This window comes from Alligator mississippiensis, chromosome 16, assembly GCF_030867095.1.
Source record: "Alligator mississippiensis isolate rAllMis1 chromosome 16, rAllMis1, whole genome shotgun sequence".
Lineage (NCBI taxonomy): Eukaryota > Metazoa > Chordata > Crocodylia > Alligatoridae > Alligator > Alligator mississippiensis.
This window is the reverse complement of record NC_081839.1, coordinates 685889-706010: the sequence shown is the minus strand read 5'-3', so window position 1 is coordinate 706010 and position 20122 is coordinate 685889. Positions and strand designations below refer to the sequence as shown.

The following is a 20122-nucleotide window of genomic DNA, read 5'->3' as shown; positions in this document are numbered from 1 at the left end:
CACTTCAGAGTCACGCCCTGGGTTTACATGCAGTGTTGTGAAAGTCACAGCATGGCATGAAACATCCGGGCACAACGACTTTTCAAACACACTCGCGCGATGGAGACGTTCCTTCCGATAGGACACAGGAGATCATCTGAGGGAAACATTATACTGGAGTCTAGCAAAACCTGTAGGCATTTTGAAACAAGTGCCCCCCAAGTGTAAATGGGTTCACACGCCAGCCCGGCAGTTGTCCTGGTGTGCTACAAAAGCGGCAGGCAGACTCTGCAGACAGCTCTAGCCTTTGCCCTCAAAATCAAAACAAAGCAGTTTCTCCACTTGGCAGAGTCATTCGTGGGACAGGCACCGACTGAGCAGCTCTTCACTCAAGTCATAAATTAAAGATCAGAACTATGTCAAGGGTGTCCCTAGAAGCCCAGCAAGTAGACAAGACGGGCAGCCTGCTTCCCACCCTGTGAACCTTCCTGTCCAGACCCCATAACCCCGGAGAAGCACCTTCTGCTTCATGCACCGCGCAAATTGCTTTCCGATAGGCCTGTCAGCTCCAGCTCGCAGCACTGGACTGGCACGCACCGGAGGTGGTGCTCCGACTGGCCCTGGAGGGGTTACAAGTACTGGCATGTGGCTGAGTCTATCTATCTATGTGGAACCCAAATGATGCAGAAAGATGGTCCTCAATTTTGGCAGCTGCTACTCTCAGGAAAGACAGCAGGCATCCTCCACAAGGCCATTAGTAAAGGCCTTGCTTAGCCACAATTTAAAATAGGCTTGATTGTAGCCTGAATGAATTCTCACGTGGCTTGGGTGTCTGGCAACTAGGGTGAAATGCTGATGTTTGGCGTCACACACTGGCTCCACAGGTCTTTAATCCATAGTTGTGAAAAGCCTTTGGCCCACTCTGTTCAGGCTTCAACCTAACGCTTAGAAATCGTGCACGGCTCAAACTCTGGTCCTACCACAGCACATCCAGTCAATACAGGCAGAGCCTTAAGTGAGAGAGAAGAGATTTTTGGACACTACCCAGTCGCTGACCCCGAGACGAAGCTGGAAGCCAATGGATGGAGTTACAGCAGAGGTTAATTTGGCCCCAGGTCTTCCAAAGCCCAATGCTATTTGTATCTGAAGAGCTTTTATTAAACTGGTTGCTCTGTTCAAGAGAAGCAGGGGCAGGGTGTGGATCCCAGGGGGACTGAAGCATCCAATTTTGTTGTGCAAAAATATGTTCACTGCAAAGCTGGCACAAGGCCTGGCAGGAGCGACCACATTGATTCAAGCACACAGAGGGAAAGCAGCCTTGCAAGCTCTCGTACATCACTGCGTGCTCCCAGAGCAATGCCGGCAAACAGAAAATCCCACAGCCCACTCACCTTCCACGTGCCAGGGAAAGAAGCCCACCCCCCAGGGCCTTTAGGGCTAGAAGCATCATACCTTAGACACAGGCACTTACCCTTCAGGCAGTAATCGAGCTCGTACAGCTCGCTGTCCTCAGACTGCTGCTGCCAGTACACCAGGTAGTGCGTAATGTTCCCGTTGGGCTCCGAGGGCGGCTTCCACTTCAGAATGATCTGGGACGAGGAGTTGGAAACCGAAATTGGATCTAAGGGGACTGAGGGAACTGAAGGGAGAAAGACAAAGGTCATCACATCACCCTGGCCTGGAGCAGGTGGGACAAAAGGCTAGAACCAGGACTGATCACCACTGCTAGGCCTTCGGGACTCTGAGCTGCTCTTCCTCCAAGGGGCCTACCAGCAGCTTCATCACCATGCCTGCCTACTATATGGTGGCTTCAGTTAAGAAGCTTCACTCACCTGGGCGATCTCACAGACCTCACACAAGCAAACCCAGTCACTGATTTCATTCTTAATCAGCAAAAGATTGTGAACAAGGTTAACGCCCCCTGAGGCTCCCTGCACAGCTGGCCTTATTGGTTTCTCCCCAATGCATGGACTGTCTTAGGGCCTGTGGGCTTTGTGTGCACATTGCTAGCTCTCAGGCAGGCACTGCTAGGAACTGTTCAGCCCTCCACAGCAAAGGGTCTGCCCCTGGGGTCTCACCCTCCTCAATTGTTCACACTAGGCCTCAACTGTGAGGATCAAGCAGTTGCAGAAGCAGGAAGCAGCCCAGCAGAGCAGAGCTGCAGGAGGCAGGCTCCTACAGGAAGCCCTGGGGACAGGCGGAGCATGCCCACTCCCAGGGAATAGAAAAGTGCTGCAGAAGAGCCTGGGCTGAGGGAGGGATGGGCAGCACGCGCGCCCGGACAGGTGCAGGCACTTGCTGACAGGAGCCCCATGTGCTGGGCTCCCCTCAAGAGCGTGGCTTCCATTATTCATGGACAAACAGTCCCAGCGCAATGGCAATTAGAGCAAGCAGCATCAGGGGAGAGTGCCAGGAGCCACACAACCTTACGCTCAGACCGGGAGTGCGGCTGCTCCGTTTTCCCTTGCCCCACACAAGACAATGTTAGCTGACGCCTGCTCACCTGTGGCATTTGTCTGCACATAGATAATTTCACTCTTGGCCCCATAGGTTCTCCTCTCGTCTGAGAAGGTGACCAGTGTCTTCACAAACACGGCATACTGTGTCCAGGGCTTCAGGCCACGCAGCAGCCAGCCCGGGTGGCCCTGTGTTTTCGGCTCATTTGACCGCGGGGGAGGGTCAACATCGAGCACTGTCCAGCTGTTGGATCCGCAGGCGTCTTGGCCATCAAATTCTGTCACGTTCTGATAGGGACTGTTTCCAAGGAAAGAGAAAGGGGAAGGGCTTAAATTGATCAAGTCCAAACTCTAGGCTTCTAGGAACAACAATCACAACAGATGCAGGACACCGAAGACACCAGCAACCCTTTATCCAAGGGAATCCAAGACCTCAACAAGCAGCAGTTGCATGGTACTCTAGGGAGGTACAGAATCAGTCCCATTTTACAGACAGAGAAACTGAGGCACAGGAGGAGAAAGACATGATCTGTCCAAGAGCAGGAGGAACCTGAACCTTGCTGCCCATTGCTCCAGCCACGCCACAGACCCGCATCGCTCAGTTCCAGACCTGAGCTGTCCCAAGCCAGTGGACGCCTCGGTCTCCCACATAACACACTCGCAGCAGCACCCCTCAAGGATGATGTGACTGAAAGGAAACTGCCCTGCTCAAACGAACCCAGGTGGGCAGTGCTCTGGGAGGGGCAGAGATGAGCAAGTAGCATTGCTCCCAGATTGTCAGCTAATGCCAGGAGCTGCCAGAACCAAAAGAGTCTCCACAGACACAGCTGAGCTGTTCGACTTTGTTTCTCAGCCCATGGAGAACAAACCACCATTGCTCTTCTGTTCATGCAGCCCCGTTACGTGCACTGTAGCACCCAGCTGAAGGGCAGCCGGTGAGCGGCAGCTCCTTTATGAGGATCAGGAACGAGCAGCAGCCAACAAGGGGAGCCATAACTCATCCACTGTAAAGCAGCTCAGCCCAGGCAAAGAACATGTCCAGCAGTGGTCTGCACCAGCACCTGTCACCAGCCGCACAGGCCACAGGAACAGCCTGAGGCATCACTGACTCATGGGGTCAGAGTCTGTTCCCTTCTAGACTTGCTCAAATAACTCACTATAACGATAGTGAATTTCCAAGCAGGCTGGGCCTGAGCGGATGGATCCCTGGCTCAGGTGTCTCATGGCTATGCCGACTCCAGCAGAGTTACAACAGTGAAAACTCTCTGAGCTCTCTTGAGAGCTCTCCCCAAGCTTTTCACAATGGAGCAGCTGCTAGTGAGACAGATGGCCTGGGAGCACAGGCTCTACTCGTGTCAGACTGGAGCTCCCCGCACTGCACGGAGCAGAGAAGAGGCAGTCCTTGCCAGCCCCCCAGCACACAGGGAAGGAAACACCGGTCACCGGGAGCGCTGCAGGAAGCTGCCCCCTTGGCACATGTGCTGCCGTGGTGGCCAGTCCTGCTTTCCTCCCAGCCACGCTGCAGCAGATGGCTTATAACATGCTTGTTTAGACAACCCTTTTATTTAGGGCAGAGCTCTGCTGCTCACCAGGTATGTGCCACTATATAGGAACAGTCCCCTAAGCTGCCACTTCCCAGTATCTAGGCAGCCCCGTCAGAGGGGCCAGAAACACTGTTAGGAAGGCACTGGAACGGTCCGCCCCCGCTGACTGCTAGAAGGGCTCTGAGAACGGTCTGGCTACCACAGCCTGGCCTGCAGCAGAAGCCAGGTCTAGAAGGTACGTCCTCTACCCTGCCTGTTGCCTGACTTCAGACCTTCACAGGTACCTCTCTTTACCCAAGCACATTAATCCAGATGGAAGTCTGGTGCTGCAGAAGGACTTTCAGCCCCTGCACTAGTTCCTTTAAGCCATCTGGGGTCTCTCTACTACCGTGTGGATGTACCTGTAGCCTTTTGCTTCTCGAGACTGGCTTTGACTTGAGCCTGTAAGACACCTAACACAAAAGAAGCGTGTGGGGGATCAGCTAGGATTCAGCCTCACCCAAGCCAGGCTGGTAACTCTGGTTTTAGAAGAACGGCTCCTGTCTGAAAGGGATTAAGATGACCCCACCCTAGGTGCGGATCCCGAGGTGATGAAATCTGCAGCTTCAGTAATTATTTGCTGATCTGAGCAAGCTCCAATTTTAATTTTTAGGTTAATCTTTAAAGCCAGGCTTTGGCTGCATGCCTTAGCTGAAGGAGTCCTAAACGGCACCTGTACGGGGAAAGGGGACATTGGAAGCCTATGCAAAATTGCCAGGTAACTCAGAGGCTCAAGAGCAGTAGCAAAAACGTGACCTCTGCTCTCTTCCCTTTCCGAAAATTGGTGCGACAAAGCATGGCTTTGGAGCTGGCATTCCCTTGAAGCCTACGTACGCTTCTTTGTAGAAGAGCATAAATCCCAGGAGATCACGGAAGTCAGGGGGCCAGTACGGCTCCCACTTCAGCAAGATCTTGTCGTGGGACGTTCTGATGAAAGAGAATTTCAGCAGCTCGTTCTCACCTGCAGCAAGGCAAAAAGGACACTCATTTTAAAAATCAACAAAAGCAAAGTTTTCTGTTTTTAATCATTATTTAAAAGTTCCTATTTTCCACAAGCACATTCATAACACCCAGAAACACTTAGAGCTAGAAGAGCTACATGCTGTATCCCAGCGTGAAGCTGTTGAGGGATGTGTGAAGTATTATGAAAGATCCAAGTGAGCTTCTGAGTTTGCTCAGCACACTCACTCCACAGAATCTCTGTTCAGCAAGACGTCTGCCTCCAGACCTGCTCCCCATGAGTTGTTTAAACACCACAGTGCTTGGACAGAAATGACAGGTACGCTACTGGGCAGCGTACATGCATCGGCAGACATCAGTAACAAAGTGCCTTAAAGAACGAACTGAAGGAGGAAGGTTTGCTCAGGGTTGCACCAGCCCTTAATAAATGCTTGCCAATGTAACACGCCTAGCTGCTCTTGTGAAGACAGCGTGAGCAAGGCGAGGGGGAGTCTACACAGAACAAGAGAAAGGAAAGCCATTCTGAACAGATTTTAACACACTAAAGTTTGACCGTTTTCTACTATGCTGTCTACAGCGCAGATCCTCTGCAGCGTATTCAGAACAGTCAGTAAGAGCTACTGCAGAGACACAGATATTAACCCTGGTCAATGGAAAAACACAAAAGCTAAATGGGATAAAATTCAGGCTCGTCTGCAGTGGCCAGCCCAGCAAGACAGACTGGGATATCTCTGCAGTCTCCTGCTCTCCTTGGACGTGCCCAGTCCTGCCAGACAAGAGCCTGCCCCTCTGCAGAGAGGGGAGACCAGTGACAGCAGTCACTGCAGAAAGGGGAAGAGGGCTTCAGCATCTTGTGTCCAAGGGACCAAGAAGGACCAGCTGTGCAGCGCTGATTGGGTATGCCATCGCTCGGTAGTCGCCCGAGGGAGGAGGAACGTTTGCTTCCCTGGCACTCGGTCCAGAACAAACAAGGCTGCCTTTACAAACAGGATGCTGCCAGCTCCAAAACGAGCCTTGCAACATGAAAACAAACAACGCAGCCAAACACAGCAGCAACACGCGGTCTGGGGGACGGAGAGGAGCGCAGCAGAACAGAGAAGAGCAGGCAGGGAGGAGCTCCCGCAGCTGCCAGGAACAAAGCAGCCAGCCCGCCCCACTGCTCTGCCCGGGAGCTGCGCACAACCACATACAAGCATGATTTGGGCTCCCGTTCCCCACTCGCAGGCCTGGGAAGAGCTGTCACTGCCCCCAGCTGCAGAAGGATTCTGGACTCTGCATCCCCAGCGACAGCTCGTGTGGTCGCAAAGCCTTGCCTGATGCTCGTGGCTGCCACGGGAAGGCCTAGTTTCCACGGGGCACCTTTAGGCTGTGAAAAGGCAGAACCCATCTCTGAGAACAGCCCGAGAAGCCTGCTGGAAGCAGGGCTGCCTCTCTGCTAGAGCAGAACAGATTTAAAGGGAGAGTGCTAGCTTCAACGCACCAAAATTCACATTTCTCCTGCTGTTGTCACAGGAACCCTCTGCACTGCTAAAGCCATTCGCAGTTTGTTTCTTTTCTGGGCACGGTCAGCATCACTGCTTCCCCTCGCATGTGATGGGAAAAGGGAGCGTTAGGTACACAGCAGCTCCAGGGCTTTTAGGGCCCAACAGGAGCTCCCACCACACCACACCACACCACACCACACCACAACAGGGGCCGCACACGGACTCCACAACTCGCAGCCTCGGCCCCGAGTTGCTCACAACTGAGCAGCAGAAGTGAGAGGCATGAACACCATTTGTAACATGGCTGGATAACCACAGAACCTGGCAGGGGCCAGACCTGAAACCGCTTCTGGTTATGGCAAGGTAACAGTGTCCCTTTACTGTGGCAGCGAGTGGGAAATGGTGCCTCTGGGGCTTTCTAGGAGAATGCAAGGAGCAGTCCTTGCCCCGAGGAGTTCACCCCCCAGACATGGAGGAATGAGGACGCAAGTGCATGTGCCTATACATATGCCAATGATTCTCAACCAGGGCACCACAGCACCCTCTTGTGCCTTAAGATCCTTTCAAGGGGGTCACAGGGTCCCCATGTGATGTTAGCACTGCTAGGTGTGCAATTATGATTCACAAGATAAAGTCAGAGGTTTCCAATAGGAATCCATAGCGGTAAAAACGTTCTGCCCTGCTGTGGGCTCTGAGGTCTTTGCCACAGAAGAATCGCTCTAGTATTTTTCTGTAGTAAGAAAGTGAATGAAGACTAAGGGCTGCAAGGGGCACCTCGAGTCTGAAGGAGGTTGAGAACCAGACGTGCAAACAGCACTGGTCCCACTGCATCGCGAGACTTACAAGAGGCCTGGTCGCCGTTCGTCTTCAGGGCTATGTCGTTCCTCTCCTGACGTCCCTTAGTCCCAGAGATCTCCTCCATTTTGTGGATTTCAGATAAGCACAGTTTGGGGTTGTAGTGGAAGAAGAGCTTCCCCCGTGCAATGGTGAGGTTGTGCTTGCTCCAGTCCCAGAGCTGGCGCAGGTTCTGATTGTCCAGGGCGTAGAAGGAGTAATTCCTGCGGCGAGAGGAATGGATTGGGGCAAATGCTTGTGAAATTGGCCTCTCTCCTGCACTAATCCGGGCACGGACAGAAGGCCGCGTGTACAGTGGCTCAGGGGCAGGCTGCGGCAGAGCAGAGAGCGGCCTACTCCAGGAGAGCTTGCCAACGCCACCCTCAGGACCCGCGCTGCCCCCCGCACGAGCGCTGGATTAAAGCAGCTTCTGAAAAACACTCACCCAGCTTCTAGCGTCTCCCCTTTAATCAGATGCAGTTTACGAAAGAAAGAGAGAGAAACCAAGGCATAGGAGCGTCGAATTTTTAGGTACCCTGAGATTTCTTCAACCAAGCCAAGATTTGCTTCTAGCTCAGCTGCTATGTTATCTGAGGAGAAGAAAATGACTGGTTTAAGCTTTTGGATACCGGCGACCAGCACAGCAGGCCCGCGAGAGACCAGGTGTCTCTGCACCTCCCTGTATCCACTTAAACAACATTTCAAGACCCAAACTTGTAAAGCCATTAGCATCACAAATGCCTGCACTTGGCTGTTACTTCCTGCATCCCCCGGGCTCTGGAGACACCTCAGACTCAGTGGAAATTGCCTCCATAGTCCACCCCCGCTTCCCCCCCCATGGGCTCCTCCGAATCGCGTGACGAGAGGCAGAGCTTACTTCCCCCACGGATGTTTATGACTAAGCTCCCATTCACGATGGTGCAGCCACGGAGCTCCTGCGCCGACGTCACCGAATCGATGGCCTTCTCCTTGCCAAAGTCGCACACCTTGGGGCAGGGCCCCGCACAGGGGGTGCAGTGCAGGCTGAAAGCAGAGAAAACACCAGGTTTTAGTCTGACCCAGGCCGCTCCGGTGCAACTCGTGTGCACGAGGCAAGTCCCCAAGAGCGAGGCCCTGCCGGGTCCCGGGTTCGCTGCAGGCAACACGACGAAGGACCCAGGAGACAGCCCTATTTGCAGGGCCCTAGCCCCCACCAGGATGAAGAACTGCTCTACGGGGCATTAGGCTGTTCCCACTGAATGGCAATCAGAACAAACGGGACCATCTGCTAGTTGTGGCGCCTTTTGTGCTCATGTTCACTAGCCCTCAGCAATGGCACACGTAGCGAGCCAGCCGGAGAGGCCCTTGCACTGCACTGCTCATCTGCCCAGACAGGGCTGAGGATGAGACAACTACCACTTCCCTCCTCCCCTGAGCATCTGTGTCATGCCCCTTCAGCAGCGCTCACGGGGGACCATTATTGTGAACGCCTTCCAAGGCTGGCAGCTCACCCGCCCCTCATGCCAAAACACCACATCCAGATCTTTGGGGCTATCCACTCGCTCAGCGATGACTTTTAGTTCTTTAACCGAACAGGACAGAGGTCCCTGCTCTTAAATTCAATTATTGCTGTTTGTGCGAACCAGCTCGCAAACCACACACAATCTCCATCCTAAAATAGCCTCCAAACACATCACCCATGGAGCTGGCGCAGGACCCCCCTTGCGGCACCTGTGTCCACTCCTTGAGGATGATATGCAGAACAGTGCTGGCGGATTAAACAGGGCTAGCTTGAAGGCTTTGGAGCACGCGAGCACTGCCTTGCTGCCACACGAAAAAGTCCGACATCTGTCCTTGAGTCTGAACCCCCTGCACCTCATCTGCTTCCAACCTGTCCAGATAAAGATGAGCTGCATCGCCTCTGGGGAAAGCACGGGGGTCTTGTGCTCGAGTGCCAGTGCCAGTAGGACCACGGCCAGCAGGTGTAGGCAGCAGGCCCCTGCTATCAGATGAGCAATGCGCAGCTCGTTACTGGGGCTGCTGATCATATTCCAGATGTACAAAACAGGAAGCAGACCAAGAGAGCCAGCCACAGAGCCAATTCCCCAAGACTGCCACGCAGAGCAAACACACATGAAGACAAAGCTGCGGACAGTCGTAGAAAATCTGACTCATCCCAACAGATTACGGTACGGTGGGAAAAACAGCCTCCTTGATAAACAGCTCAGCATACACTGGGTTTGTCCTCAAAGCCCTGGGAATGGGAAGAAAAGGCTGCTCCTTTCCTTGCCACACTCACTACTTGCCTGCTACGTTGTCACTTACCCTGGCAAGCCCGAGCCGTCCTGGGGATCAGACACGAGGGGCGAGGTGCCCGGCGGTCTGCTCTACGTGCACCGTGCTCTCCTGGCATTAGGCAAATGGTTTTTGTTCTGATCTACAAGGCCTGCTGAATCAGGGGTCTGCCTGGGATGGGGTGGGAAGGGGAACACACCTGGAAGGTCTCAGTACACCTGTTTTCCCACGTGTCACTGCACCTTGCCCATCCAGCTCCTTGACAGCACGAGCCACACAGCTCTCGTGTGACACGTCCTTCCTCCAGGAAGATCCCCTTTGCCTCCCTCCCTGGGCTCTCAAGCATGAGAGGATCCTTACTAGCCAAGACACCCCCGCACCTCCTTCCCCGCTCTTCTTGACCTCCCTCCACAGCTCGGCTCCTCATCCCAGGGGCAGTCGGGGAGCACCGGCAGCCTGGAGGAAGCTGCAGCCATGCACAAGGTACAAACCACGAGCCCTTACAGCAAAGGGTTGGAAATGGGCTCATTGATAAATCAGAGGAAGGTCACTTCCACAGCACAGCACTGAGACCGCTTCTCAGCCTAGACACAGATGAGGGGAGTGGGAGCAGGACAGCGGCGCGTTTACCCGGAGACATCACTTACTTGCTGGAGTTCATGGTGTACCCAGAGGGACACTCGCGCACGCACTCGTTGTTGTGGATGACGTGGCACCCCGACTCCCTGGCGTTCTTGCACTTGTTGTGCAGGTCCTGGCAGAAGCTGAAGGTCACACAGCGCCAGCCCTCGAACCGGTAGTAGCCGGGCGGGCAGGTCTCCACACACGTGCCGTCGAGGTAAAAATTGCGACAAGCCACACACTTTTCAGGACTGTTGGGCTCGGCGCAGTCACCCAGGCACTCGCGGTGGCAGCACCGTCCGTCCGAGGTGCAGCCTTGAGACTTGCAAGCGGTAGGACAAACTGCAACAAGAAAGCGTGAGCAGCACCTGATGAGAGCACGCTCATCCCCCTCGCCGCAGGCCCCGCCACCCGCTGCACACTCCCCTCCCAGGAGTCCACGGAGAAGGGCACCCACAAGTCTTACTGCCTGAGGTTTTCATGGTTTGTTTTCAATTATCCACTACTTAGCACCACACAATACTCTTAATGAGTGGTCTGTTTCCAAGCAAAAACCACAGGCAAAACACCAGGAGGATGCCGAGGAAACTCAAAGCTGGTGGAAAGGAAGAGCATTCCTGCTGCATTGCTCACTGCTTGCTCAGGACCTTTGCACGCCACCTTGCTAGTAAACTTCCACTGCGGAGTGACTTGAGGAACAGCTTGAATGCGATCGCCCCATTCAAAACAGCCACCACATTTCAATTCACAGGGTTACAATGAAAGTCAGAGGACAACTCTGGGTACAGCAAGCCAAATGCAAGCGGCTTTGATTCAGCATAGCGCTTAAAAATAGCAGGAGGTGCAACTCAAGAATGGGTGTGCAGGGGACTGGAGTCAGTTGTAAGGTGCCAGATCTATTTGGACTACAACTATGCGCTGCCAAGTATCAGATCAGGACATAGTCCTGCTCTACTGAGTCAACAGGAATTTTGCCAAGGGGAACAGGATCTGGCCCTTGGCCTGAAGACACACGAGGCAAGACCTACAGAAATGGTTCACTGCCACTATGCAAAGCAACGTTTGGATGAACTCCCTGGTGAGGTGCGGTGACCAGACCAGGTAACCCCATAGCTAGCAGCAGCTGCCAGAAGGGACCCATCGCAAGGAGCTCAGTTTTCTGGGCGAGCAGCATGAACACAGGACGGGCTTTAACGGGGGAAGTCCCGGACGCACCAGCGTGCAGGGGCTGGCATGCTATTTTAACTTCTGGCTGCCTCGCTGCAAGAGGCCAGTGCTGCAAGGGGGTTTAGACCCATTCACCAGAACGAATCGTACCGAGCTTCAACGGTGCAACATGCCACCGAGGCTCTCGCGATGATCACCAGCTCCCCGGCCGAGGAGCAGGACTGCAGAACGAAGCGCGCTGCAAGCCTGCCGCCCCCCTTGGGAGCACCTCGCATGAACCGCTGTCACAGACAGCACAGCGAAGGAGCCAGGCTACCGCTCTCTTGCAGGCTGGCATGCCCTTCATTCAGCCACGGGACAGGTAAGGTCCGAACCACCACCGAGCTAAGCGTGCTCGCCTAAGCACCAGGCTGCTCCCGTCTCACAGGATGCTTTCCCTGCACTTCTCGGACTCTGCTCCAGCCCGCGCAGGCCCAACTCCTGCAGCTCCAGGCACCTTCTGGCATTTTCAGGAACAGATTCACAGTTAGAGACGGCATCAGCCCGGGGCTCACGCGCTGCAAGATCAGCTGCTTCGCAGGAAGGGCAAGCGGCACTGCGAGAAAACCCGTCCTTGGGGAAGGCCTCTTCGTAACAGGAACCACTCACCCACCGGGGTCATGTTCCTAGCGTGAGGGGGACCGTCTATTCCCAAAACTCAGTTAACTTCTCTCTAGTTCTTTCTTATCTGCGCAACAGTCGAACGAACCCCTTTGGGATCCTGCGGCAGGAAGTCTGAGAGGCCAGCCAAGTGCATCCTTCTTCCAGCAACTTGGGCTTCGCTGCCTCTCTACGCAGCCTGCGCCCTCTTTTCTCGGGACTAAGGGAGAAGGGAAATGGGAATGTCCAACCCACCTGCTCTGCCTCGCTCCTCCCGTACAGCTGACGTCCGCTCTCCTCGGAGGAGCGAGACCGGCCTGTCGGGAAGCAAGAGTTTCTCAACGCCCCCGATCACACGTGTGACCCACCCGATTCCCCCTGGAGCGTGCCCTTCCTCCCCGCTTCAGCCTGGACCAGCTCGCCACCCAGACCTTTGCTTCAGCTCGGCCTGAAGAGTGGCGAGTGTCCCGCGGCGGATGCAGGGCCCACGCGCCGCGCCGCCAGCGAGCAGCCAGCGCACAAGCACCAAGAAAAGGCTCCACAGAAAGAAGATCCATTCCCACCCTCAGGCTAACCTGTAGACCTGCCCGGGGTGATCCAGCATGGATCTGGCTCTTCCCTGAGGAGATCCTACAAGTGGGGAGTGCAAAGTGAAGCATCCTGCAGAGACTCGCCCGGTGGGCCGGGGCCGGGGCCGGGGCCCAGATCTGAGGCCCGGTCTGCTGCTCCACCCACTAGGCTTCCCCGCCTGGTTTCCTTCCACAGAAAGCCTAAGCAAGCCCCAGGAACAAGGGATGACTTCAGAAGTCCTCATACTTTCGATGGACAGTCTCGTTTCCTCCCCCAACACACGTGTATAATCCTAGCCCGACTCCCGGGAAAGCTTCCGGCTTCCCCGGTCTCGCCTCGAGGGGTCCGTTTCAAAGCCGAAGAGACGTCCGCGCTAGGCCCGCCAAGACGGACATGGCGCTGCCCATGCTGCGCGGCCAGAGCCGCCCCCAAACGCAGCACCGAGACACAGCCGCCTGCGGCTGAGCCACTTGCAAACGCCAACGCCAGCGACCGTCTCCAAATAAAAAGGCTTCAAATTCAGGGGGTGACTTTGATAGGTATGTTAGACAAAGAAAACAGATAGACAGCACCACAAGATATACATTCCCCAGCCTTAGGCTTGGGCCGCGGCTGTCTGCTTCGGGAGAGAAAAGAGCTTTGCAGATAATTGACACCACGTGGTTCAGCAAGAGCGACGCCGAAACCACTATACGCTAACTGGACCACCACAGAAAGATGTCCCCGGCCACGTAAGACCCGAACGTGCTGTTCGGACCCGTCAAGTCCCGTGCTTGGAGGAGCGGCACTGGAAGATGGCTGTTTTCTCAAATACGGGGCCATTGCTATAAAAGACTCCCATCATAAACAAGCCCAAAAGGAGTAACAGGCAATTACTCCCAGCGCTGCGTGCCTGGCAACTTAAAAAAAAAAAAGAAAGAAGAGTCTGCGTAAGAAGTTAACATTTAATAGCTTTGTTTTCTACGCTCCTGTAAACAACATACTTTCCACCATTTCATGATCTCAGGTTCAAAGTCACACGCTTCGGGATGATTCAGTCTGGAGGTAACCGTGTGCAGGAAACGCGCGCTCTCAAAGCCCTCTGCGCGATTGCTTTGCTCTTGCGAGGTGAAGAGGAGCACAGAGCGTCGCAGCCAGGGGCTCGCCCCCCGGCCCTGCCGGCACCACAAGGCAGCCGACACGCCGCCCTGCTCCGCGGAGCGGGTGTGCGCGAGGCAGGGCACGCCGCCTGCTCGGTCTGTACGGGCCGCGGGGCGACGGGCCCCCAGCACACGGCGCACTTTGGGCGCTACGCTAACCGACGAGAGGACGGCACGGCCGCCCTGCCGCGCGCCCCCAGCTTTACACCCGATCGAGGAGGGCCCGGGCTCCCTCCCCATCCCCAAGGCCTTCCCGAGGGGACGGCGCTCCCACGTGACCACAAGCTCCAGTTCAGGTACCTGGCGCACGAGCACGAAACACAACCCCGAATTCAGAACAACGTTCATTTCCCTTTGTGCTGGGAAGCTGTGCGCCTCTTTCTACGCGGTGAACTTGACACTTCGAGGTGGTACCCGAGCAAAGTCCAGCAGGCAAGCACAAAAACACCCACCCGCGGGCGATCCCTGCATTTGGACGAAGCGTAAAACGGAAACAGAAAAACCAAACCAAACCATTACAATAAAGAAATAAAGGAATCAATCAATCAATCACTCAGGCAGCACGGTGCGCCCCCGCCCCGTGTGATGGCAGGGGGCTACCTCACCCCTCCCAATTAGGTACAGCAAGACCGGGCAGCCAAAGGAGAAGTGTGCCTAAAAAGTGTATAAACAACCTGTGAATGACACGAGAATAATTACTCTGGCAAGCCCTCAACAACTCAAACCCAAAGGTTACCAAAGGTCGTCAGCAGAAATAAAGCAAGAGAAAGTTCCAGAATTGAGTCCCAAGCTCCAAACGCTCGCCGGCTCTGCAGTCTGGAGCGGAAGTGTAGCCCAGACTGCTTCACGCAGCGCGCCGCGGCCGTGCTCCCGTTGGGCACGGGAACCGGGTGCAGGCTCCTGCCCGTTCCCCGAGGACTGGGGCTGCACGAGGTGTCTGCGTGGGTCTGGCCCACGGCACTTGGGGCAGCTGCTGCGCCGGGCCCTGCGCACGGCTGGGCTGCCGCAGGGGAACGTTTTGTGCCGCAGCGCACGGGACCCGCGCGTGGGCCAGACCACATCTGTGTGGAGGGCCCACGCCTCGCTGCTGCCTGCCCACCGAGAAGACAGCGGGCGCAGCACCACAGCATCCCGGGAATAGGTCGAGGACGAACAAACATGTCTTCAATTCATCCCCTTCCTACACGTGCTCCCACAGAGCCTGAAGAGGGCTGCAGAAAGCAAAAGCCAGGCAGTGCCCAGGTGCCGCGTAACCCGCCTCGGCCCAGAGGCAAGGGGATGTCGCCTGCACGAAGCACGGCGTCGCGACACGCGCAGGGGGCCTGGAGGAGCAGAGCTCTGCGCATCGGGCAGTCACGGAGAAGAACCGCACAAACGCAGAGCGAGCCTTGACGGGGCATTTGGCACCTAATCTATGACATGCCACACAAGGTTTTTGCATTTGTAATGGAAACCAGGGCTCCAAACCCTACGCTTATTTTACGGTTTATAAATTTGGCTGAAAATATTCAGAGCAGAAGTTCTCAGCTCTAAGGATCGTTTTAAATAGACAACAAGCAGTTTTGGAGCAGAGCTGGGAGGGGCAGCAGCACAGTACAAGTGTTTCTCACATTTTTGTAGGACAACAGGGAGGAGAGCAAGGCAGCCAAGCAGCTCCTCCATTAAGCGTTCAAGGCAGGCTGCATTTGCTCTCTATTTGTACAGCTCCGAGCACAGTGGGCCCTGAGCAGGTTAGCCTCAAGGTGCTACCGCAATATAAGTGCTAAATAATGATGGTTTTAAAAAAGAAAAGCACAATACAAGGCATGACTGCATGAGCCCATCTTCTCGCCCCCACCACTTCTCTTGGACCCTCCGTGGGACCTGGGTTGCAAGGATCCAGAGAGGACAGGCCACGGAGAAGGCACCGGGGGAGTCAGTCACACATCTGTCTTCATTGTCTGCCCACCCCAAAACTGCAGCCCAGTGCAGCGTGCACGAGTGCTGACCAGGCCCAACTCTAGGCAGCACTTACACCCCCAGCGACGGATCTAGCCTGGACTAGTCGGGCTCCTCTTCTCCCTTGTGGGGGCACCCCGAGACGAGAGCAGGACAGCCTGAAGCACTGTCCAGTACAGCAGGAGCAACACCACGACCCAGACCCTCGATGTCAGCGGCCTTTGCTCCTGCTGAGCCAGTCCGTCACCATCCAGGGGAAAGGGCCAAACTTACCACTGCCTCCGAAACATGGAAGAACGACGGAGGGAATCTTGTCGACCCAAATACAAGAGTCTGCCAGTCTCTTGGTGGAAACAGTTCAGAGAGGGGAAGAAGTGAGGGGCCTTGACGGGGCATCGCGGCACGGGATGGGGAAAAAGGACCTCAAACGCTTTAGCAATGCATTGAGTTGTGGGGTGAAGGAGAGAAGCAGCACATTGCTGCAGGAAGGTGACACTTTGGGAAGGACATTAGAGCAGCGGTGCTCAACTTTGCTGTCCCATGGGCCAGATCCAGCGTGCAGGGGTCAGTCCACAGGTGCACACCAGCACAACCTAGCACACCGGGCCAGGTCGCCCAGAGGTTGGGCAGCCGGAGACCTGCAATGAACACTGCCACCATTCCCGGGCTGCCCAACCTGCAGACCTGTGGGGAGACCCGCTGGCCAGATGTGGCCTCGCATAGGGTAACACTTGACTTTTTACCTGGCCGCATCTGCTAGGAGATGGTACGGTTTATGATGCTTGCCCAAGAACAGGGAAGACAGAGTCGCTGTTGGTGGGATTCAAACCTGCTCTTCCAGTCTCGAGCAAATACCTACAGAGGCAGCCAGTGACTAGAGACTATGGAAACAAGTATTTAAAGAACCCCTTCCTGATCAGGGATTGAGGCTGACATTTCTTCATGCCGCCGAGGCCCAGAAGAAGGGACATCTCCAAGGGATTCTCACACCTACGGACCCGTTGCACCACTGCCCTGCTTTCCCGGGCGTCATGCAAACAGCGTCAAATACTCTCTAGACACGTCGGCCACCGCACAAAAGGGCTCTCTGAGGTGCATCATAGTACCTACCCACTGCTAGGCACACCACCTACTACTCAGCCACCTGATTTGACTATCTAGGCATGATAAAAATATTTGCATTAATTATTCCTTATTTCCTGCTTCCTTATAAAATAACAGAATGGTAGCAGCACAGCATTACACTGAGTTGGGAGGCGGGGGGAGGAAAGAGGGAGAAAAATCACAAGTTTTGGGGGCTTTCCTTCAGTCTTCTGCCTCGGGTGGGCTTTGGACAGACGCGCTCTGCAACTATGAGCTGACTAGTCACTACTTTATCAACCAGAGGCACGAGCGTAGGCCAAATCTAAACATTTCAAGCCATTTATAAGGCACAGATCAGAACGTCATAGACCGTACGTGTGCAGATTTAAGATCCCACATTTTTCTACAGAAAGAGAAGCCCGCTCCATTTTCGGGCTGTTGTTCAAGGGATCGATATGATCTCGTCTACTCGTAATAAAAACCCTCTCCTCTCCTCTCCTCTCCTCTCCCCTCCTCCCCTCCCCGTGTGATGCCAGGTCCGCGGAGCTGGAAAACAAACAACATGGACCCCTCGCTGCTGTGCCGCAGGCTTTGGACCGCCTGCCAAACGCCGACGAGGAGAGCAGCGCAGGCAGGCGAGTCTCCTTTCACTGTCGGGAGCTTTTCTAGAATTATACAAACGTGCCGTGGCTGCCAGCCCCCGGGGAAGGGAAAGGACAGGCTCCGTTCCCCAGAAATCCAGGTCAGGACACAGCCGTGCCGGGAGAACCACCCTCGCCCGTAGCCAATGCGTTTGCTGCCCGCAGCCCGAGCCATTCAACGACTTTCTATCTCCGCAGAAAGCAAACACACGCTTAACCCTTCGGCAGCAGAGCGGAGAAGGGGGAAACCCCAGACTCTCCTTTTGGACTGGTTTATACGGTTCCCTGGCTGCTCTTCAGTAAAGCGTGTTATGCCAATTAAGTTTAATAATTTCAAGCAAAATGTTCTCATCCTGGATTCTAACTCTGAAGAACAGTTTTAACTAGAAGAAACTCCTAGGAGAAAAGTCTAAATCCAACACTGACACAGCTTAAAATGGCTTGTCTTGGCTGCGATATACACAGCTCGGTGCCAAAGCCCAGGTTAGTGCAATGTTATAGTCGCAGCGTTACACGCGCGCGCACACGTCATACAATTCAAAGCCAGCATTCTCTAGAAACATTATCTTGGGCCTCCCAGCTTGCACAAGTAGTTTTCCTCTTACTGTATATGGCAATAACTTCTGTCATATATATATTTACACACATGCACATGCCGCACAGTCGAGTTACAGTTGTTGTGGAAGCCGTACCTTTCAGCTCCCTCGCTCGAGTAATCCGGTTCGCGCTGCCTTAAATGAAGTGTTTTTCTTGTTCTGGGCGAAGAGACAACAAGGAGAGCAATCGCAGGTCCCATTAAATCCCCTGGGTGTGTCTGCATTGCCGGCGGGATCCCAACTCAAGACGAGGGGGGTGTTTTCAGTGCTGCAATTATTTGGCGTTTGCAGCTGGGCCTCGTTTTCAAGGTGCCGCATAGCCCCGCGGAGGTAACACCCCGAGCAGAGGCTGCATTTCAGTGTACGACGCGTGCACAGGGTTCAGCTTGTGCTCCATTTCCGCACACAGGTTTTCCTCCCTGCTTGTGCGAGACGCCACGTCTGAGTTAGGCGAGAACTTGGGGGTGCCCAGAGTAAGCCCCCCCCACCACGAAGGCCCAAAGCTGCGCGAGCAGGTGGCCCGTTCCCCCAGCAGGCAGGAGTGCCTCCGAGAGGGGGGAGCGCCTGCTGCCACGACGCTGCCACGAACCACATCTTATGTAAGTTTGGGGACTGAAAACTAAAAGATACCGTGCAGCGGCAAAATCGAAGGCTGAAGACGTGCATTAGGTACCTCAGGTTTCAACAAATGGATTTTCTTTTGCTAAAGTCTGAAACAACCCACAGCCAAGTTGCAGCATAAAGGCCGACGTGTTTCATTTTCTGAGATGTTTTTTATTCTTATCCACCAAGTTTAAACGCACCTTTTGCAAGGGAGCTCACGTCTTATGGGTCCACCATAAAATGCTTCAAATACTTTAGTTCAGAAGCTTGCTTTAAAAAAACAAAGAAAAAAAATGGTTACAGAACAGATGTGCGGGGCCAGAGGCAGCAAGAGGAGAGCAGCTTTAAAACGAGACATGCCATGGCCAGCCAGCATCAAGCTGCAGGAAGTGTTTTATGGCAGAGTTATAAGCGATGGAAACGCTGCCCCGTGTCCTGACGGGGGAAGAGGCAGTGGCTGTAACCCTCCTGAACACAGCGCGCCCGCAGCCCGTCCACTCGGTCCAACACGGTGCCTCCAGCACCTGCTTGCGCCTTCCCGCCCGAGACCTGCTTACCCCGGAAAGGGATCCTCGCCCAGCTCCCCGGGGAGGGAGCGGGGGGCTTGCTCACACCCAGCGCAAGGCCTAGCTCCCTTTCAGCACGTCCCGCTCATCCTGCCTCCGGTGCAGGCACGGAGCTAGGAACAAGCAGTTCTGCTCGTGGCTACAAAGAAAGCCTGCTATGTTTTCAAAACAGACGTACGCTTGAATGGCTTGGTTTGGGGGTTTTTGACGCTAACAATAACCACCAAACTCAATGATGTTATCGTACACAGAACAGCCAGGAAGCACAAGCAAACCTAGGCAAGTCTGTAGCTAGTTAAAAGTTTATTTTAATAAACTTTACAGTTGGTCTCTTTGCTCCTCAATCCCGACACCACCCTGGCTGCTTTAATAAAGAATAGGCTTGAAACCATGCTAACACAATTTGGGAACTCAACCCAGCGCTGCATTAGGCTGCAATAACTAGAAACGGTAGCCTCTCAAGATAGGGATTGCCTCCTCTCGCAAGCCAGGCACGTTCTTGCCTAACGGCAGTCCACACGTCTGGTTTCGCCATATACTGCAAAGCCTGTTTGGGTTTCTCTCTGCGGCCAAACGGTTTGCAACTCGCACGTACGTAAGAGAAGCGTCCTACTGAAGCGGCCCTGTTTAAGGCTGGCAGTGCCGTGTAGACACAACGCCTATAATTAAAACAACCGTTTGTGTCAGTGAATATACAGGTAACTCTGTCCCCAAAACAGCCTCTCAAAACCTCCTACTCCCAACTTCTCCAGAGGAAACGTTAATGCAGCTGCTTCTGAGAACAGGCTCCAGACACTGCAGGTATCTGGGAGTTTTCTAGTAGATTTTGGTGTTGGGCAACTGCATAGACCCAAGCACCAGCTCTCGAGCGGTCCCACGGCTCCGACATAAATCCTAAGCCGACCAAGCCGCAGGTATATTCAACGCCACGTTGCTACCCGACCATCTATTAGGCATGGACGCCGTTTGGGAGAAACGCTCGCCGAACC

General features: G+C 54.5%; 1 protein-coding gene across 2 annotated transcripts in view; it reads right to left on the bottom strand.

Annotated features, from left to right (window-relative positions):
* INSR (insulin receptor) overlaps nucleotides 1–20122 on the bottom strand; it is a 70751-nt gene that overhangs the window by 19754 nt on the left and 30875 nt on the right. For both annotated transcript variants that reach the window (XM_059719679.1, XM_059719678.1), the window contains exons 3-9: nucleotides 10218–10533; nucleotides 8174–8319; nucleotides 7742–7886; nucleotides 7306–7520; nucleotides 4853–4979; nucleotides 2483–2733; nucleotides 1451–1618 (exon numbers count right to left, since the gene is read on the bottom strand). In XM_059719679.1, the coding sequence (XP_059575662.1) occupies nucleotides 1451–1618; nucleotides 2483–2733; nucleotides 4853–4979; nucleotides 7306–7520; nucleotides 7742–7886; nucleotides 8174–8319; nucleotides 10218–10533 (1368 nt within the window). The remainder of the gene's footprint in view (nucleotides 1–1450; nucleotides 1619–2482; nucleotides 2734–4852; nucleotides 4980–7305; nucleotides 7521–7741; nucleotides 7887–8173; nucleotides 8320–10217; nucleotides 10534–20122) is intronic.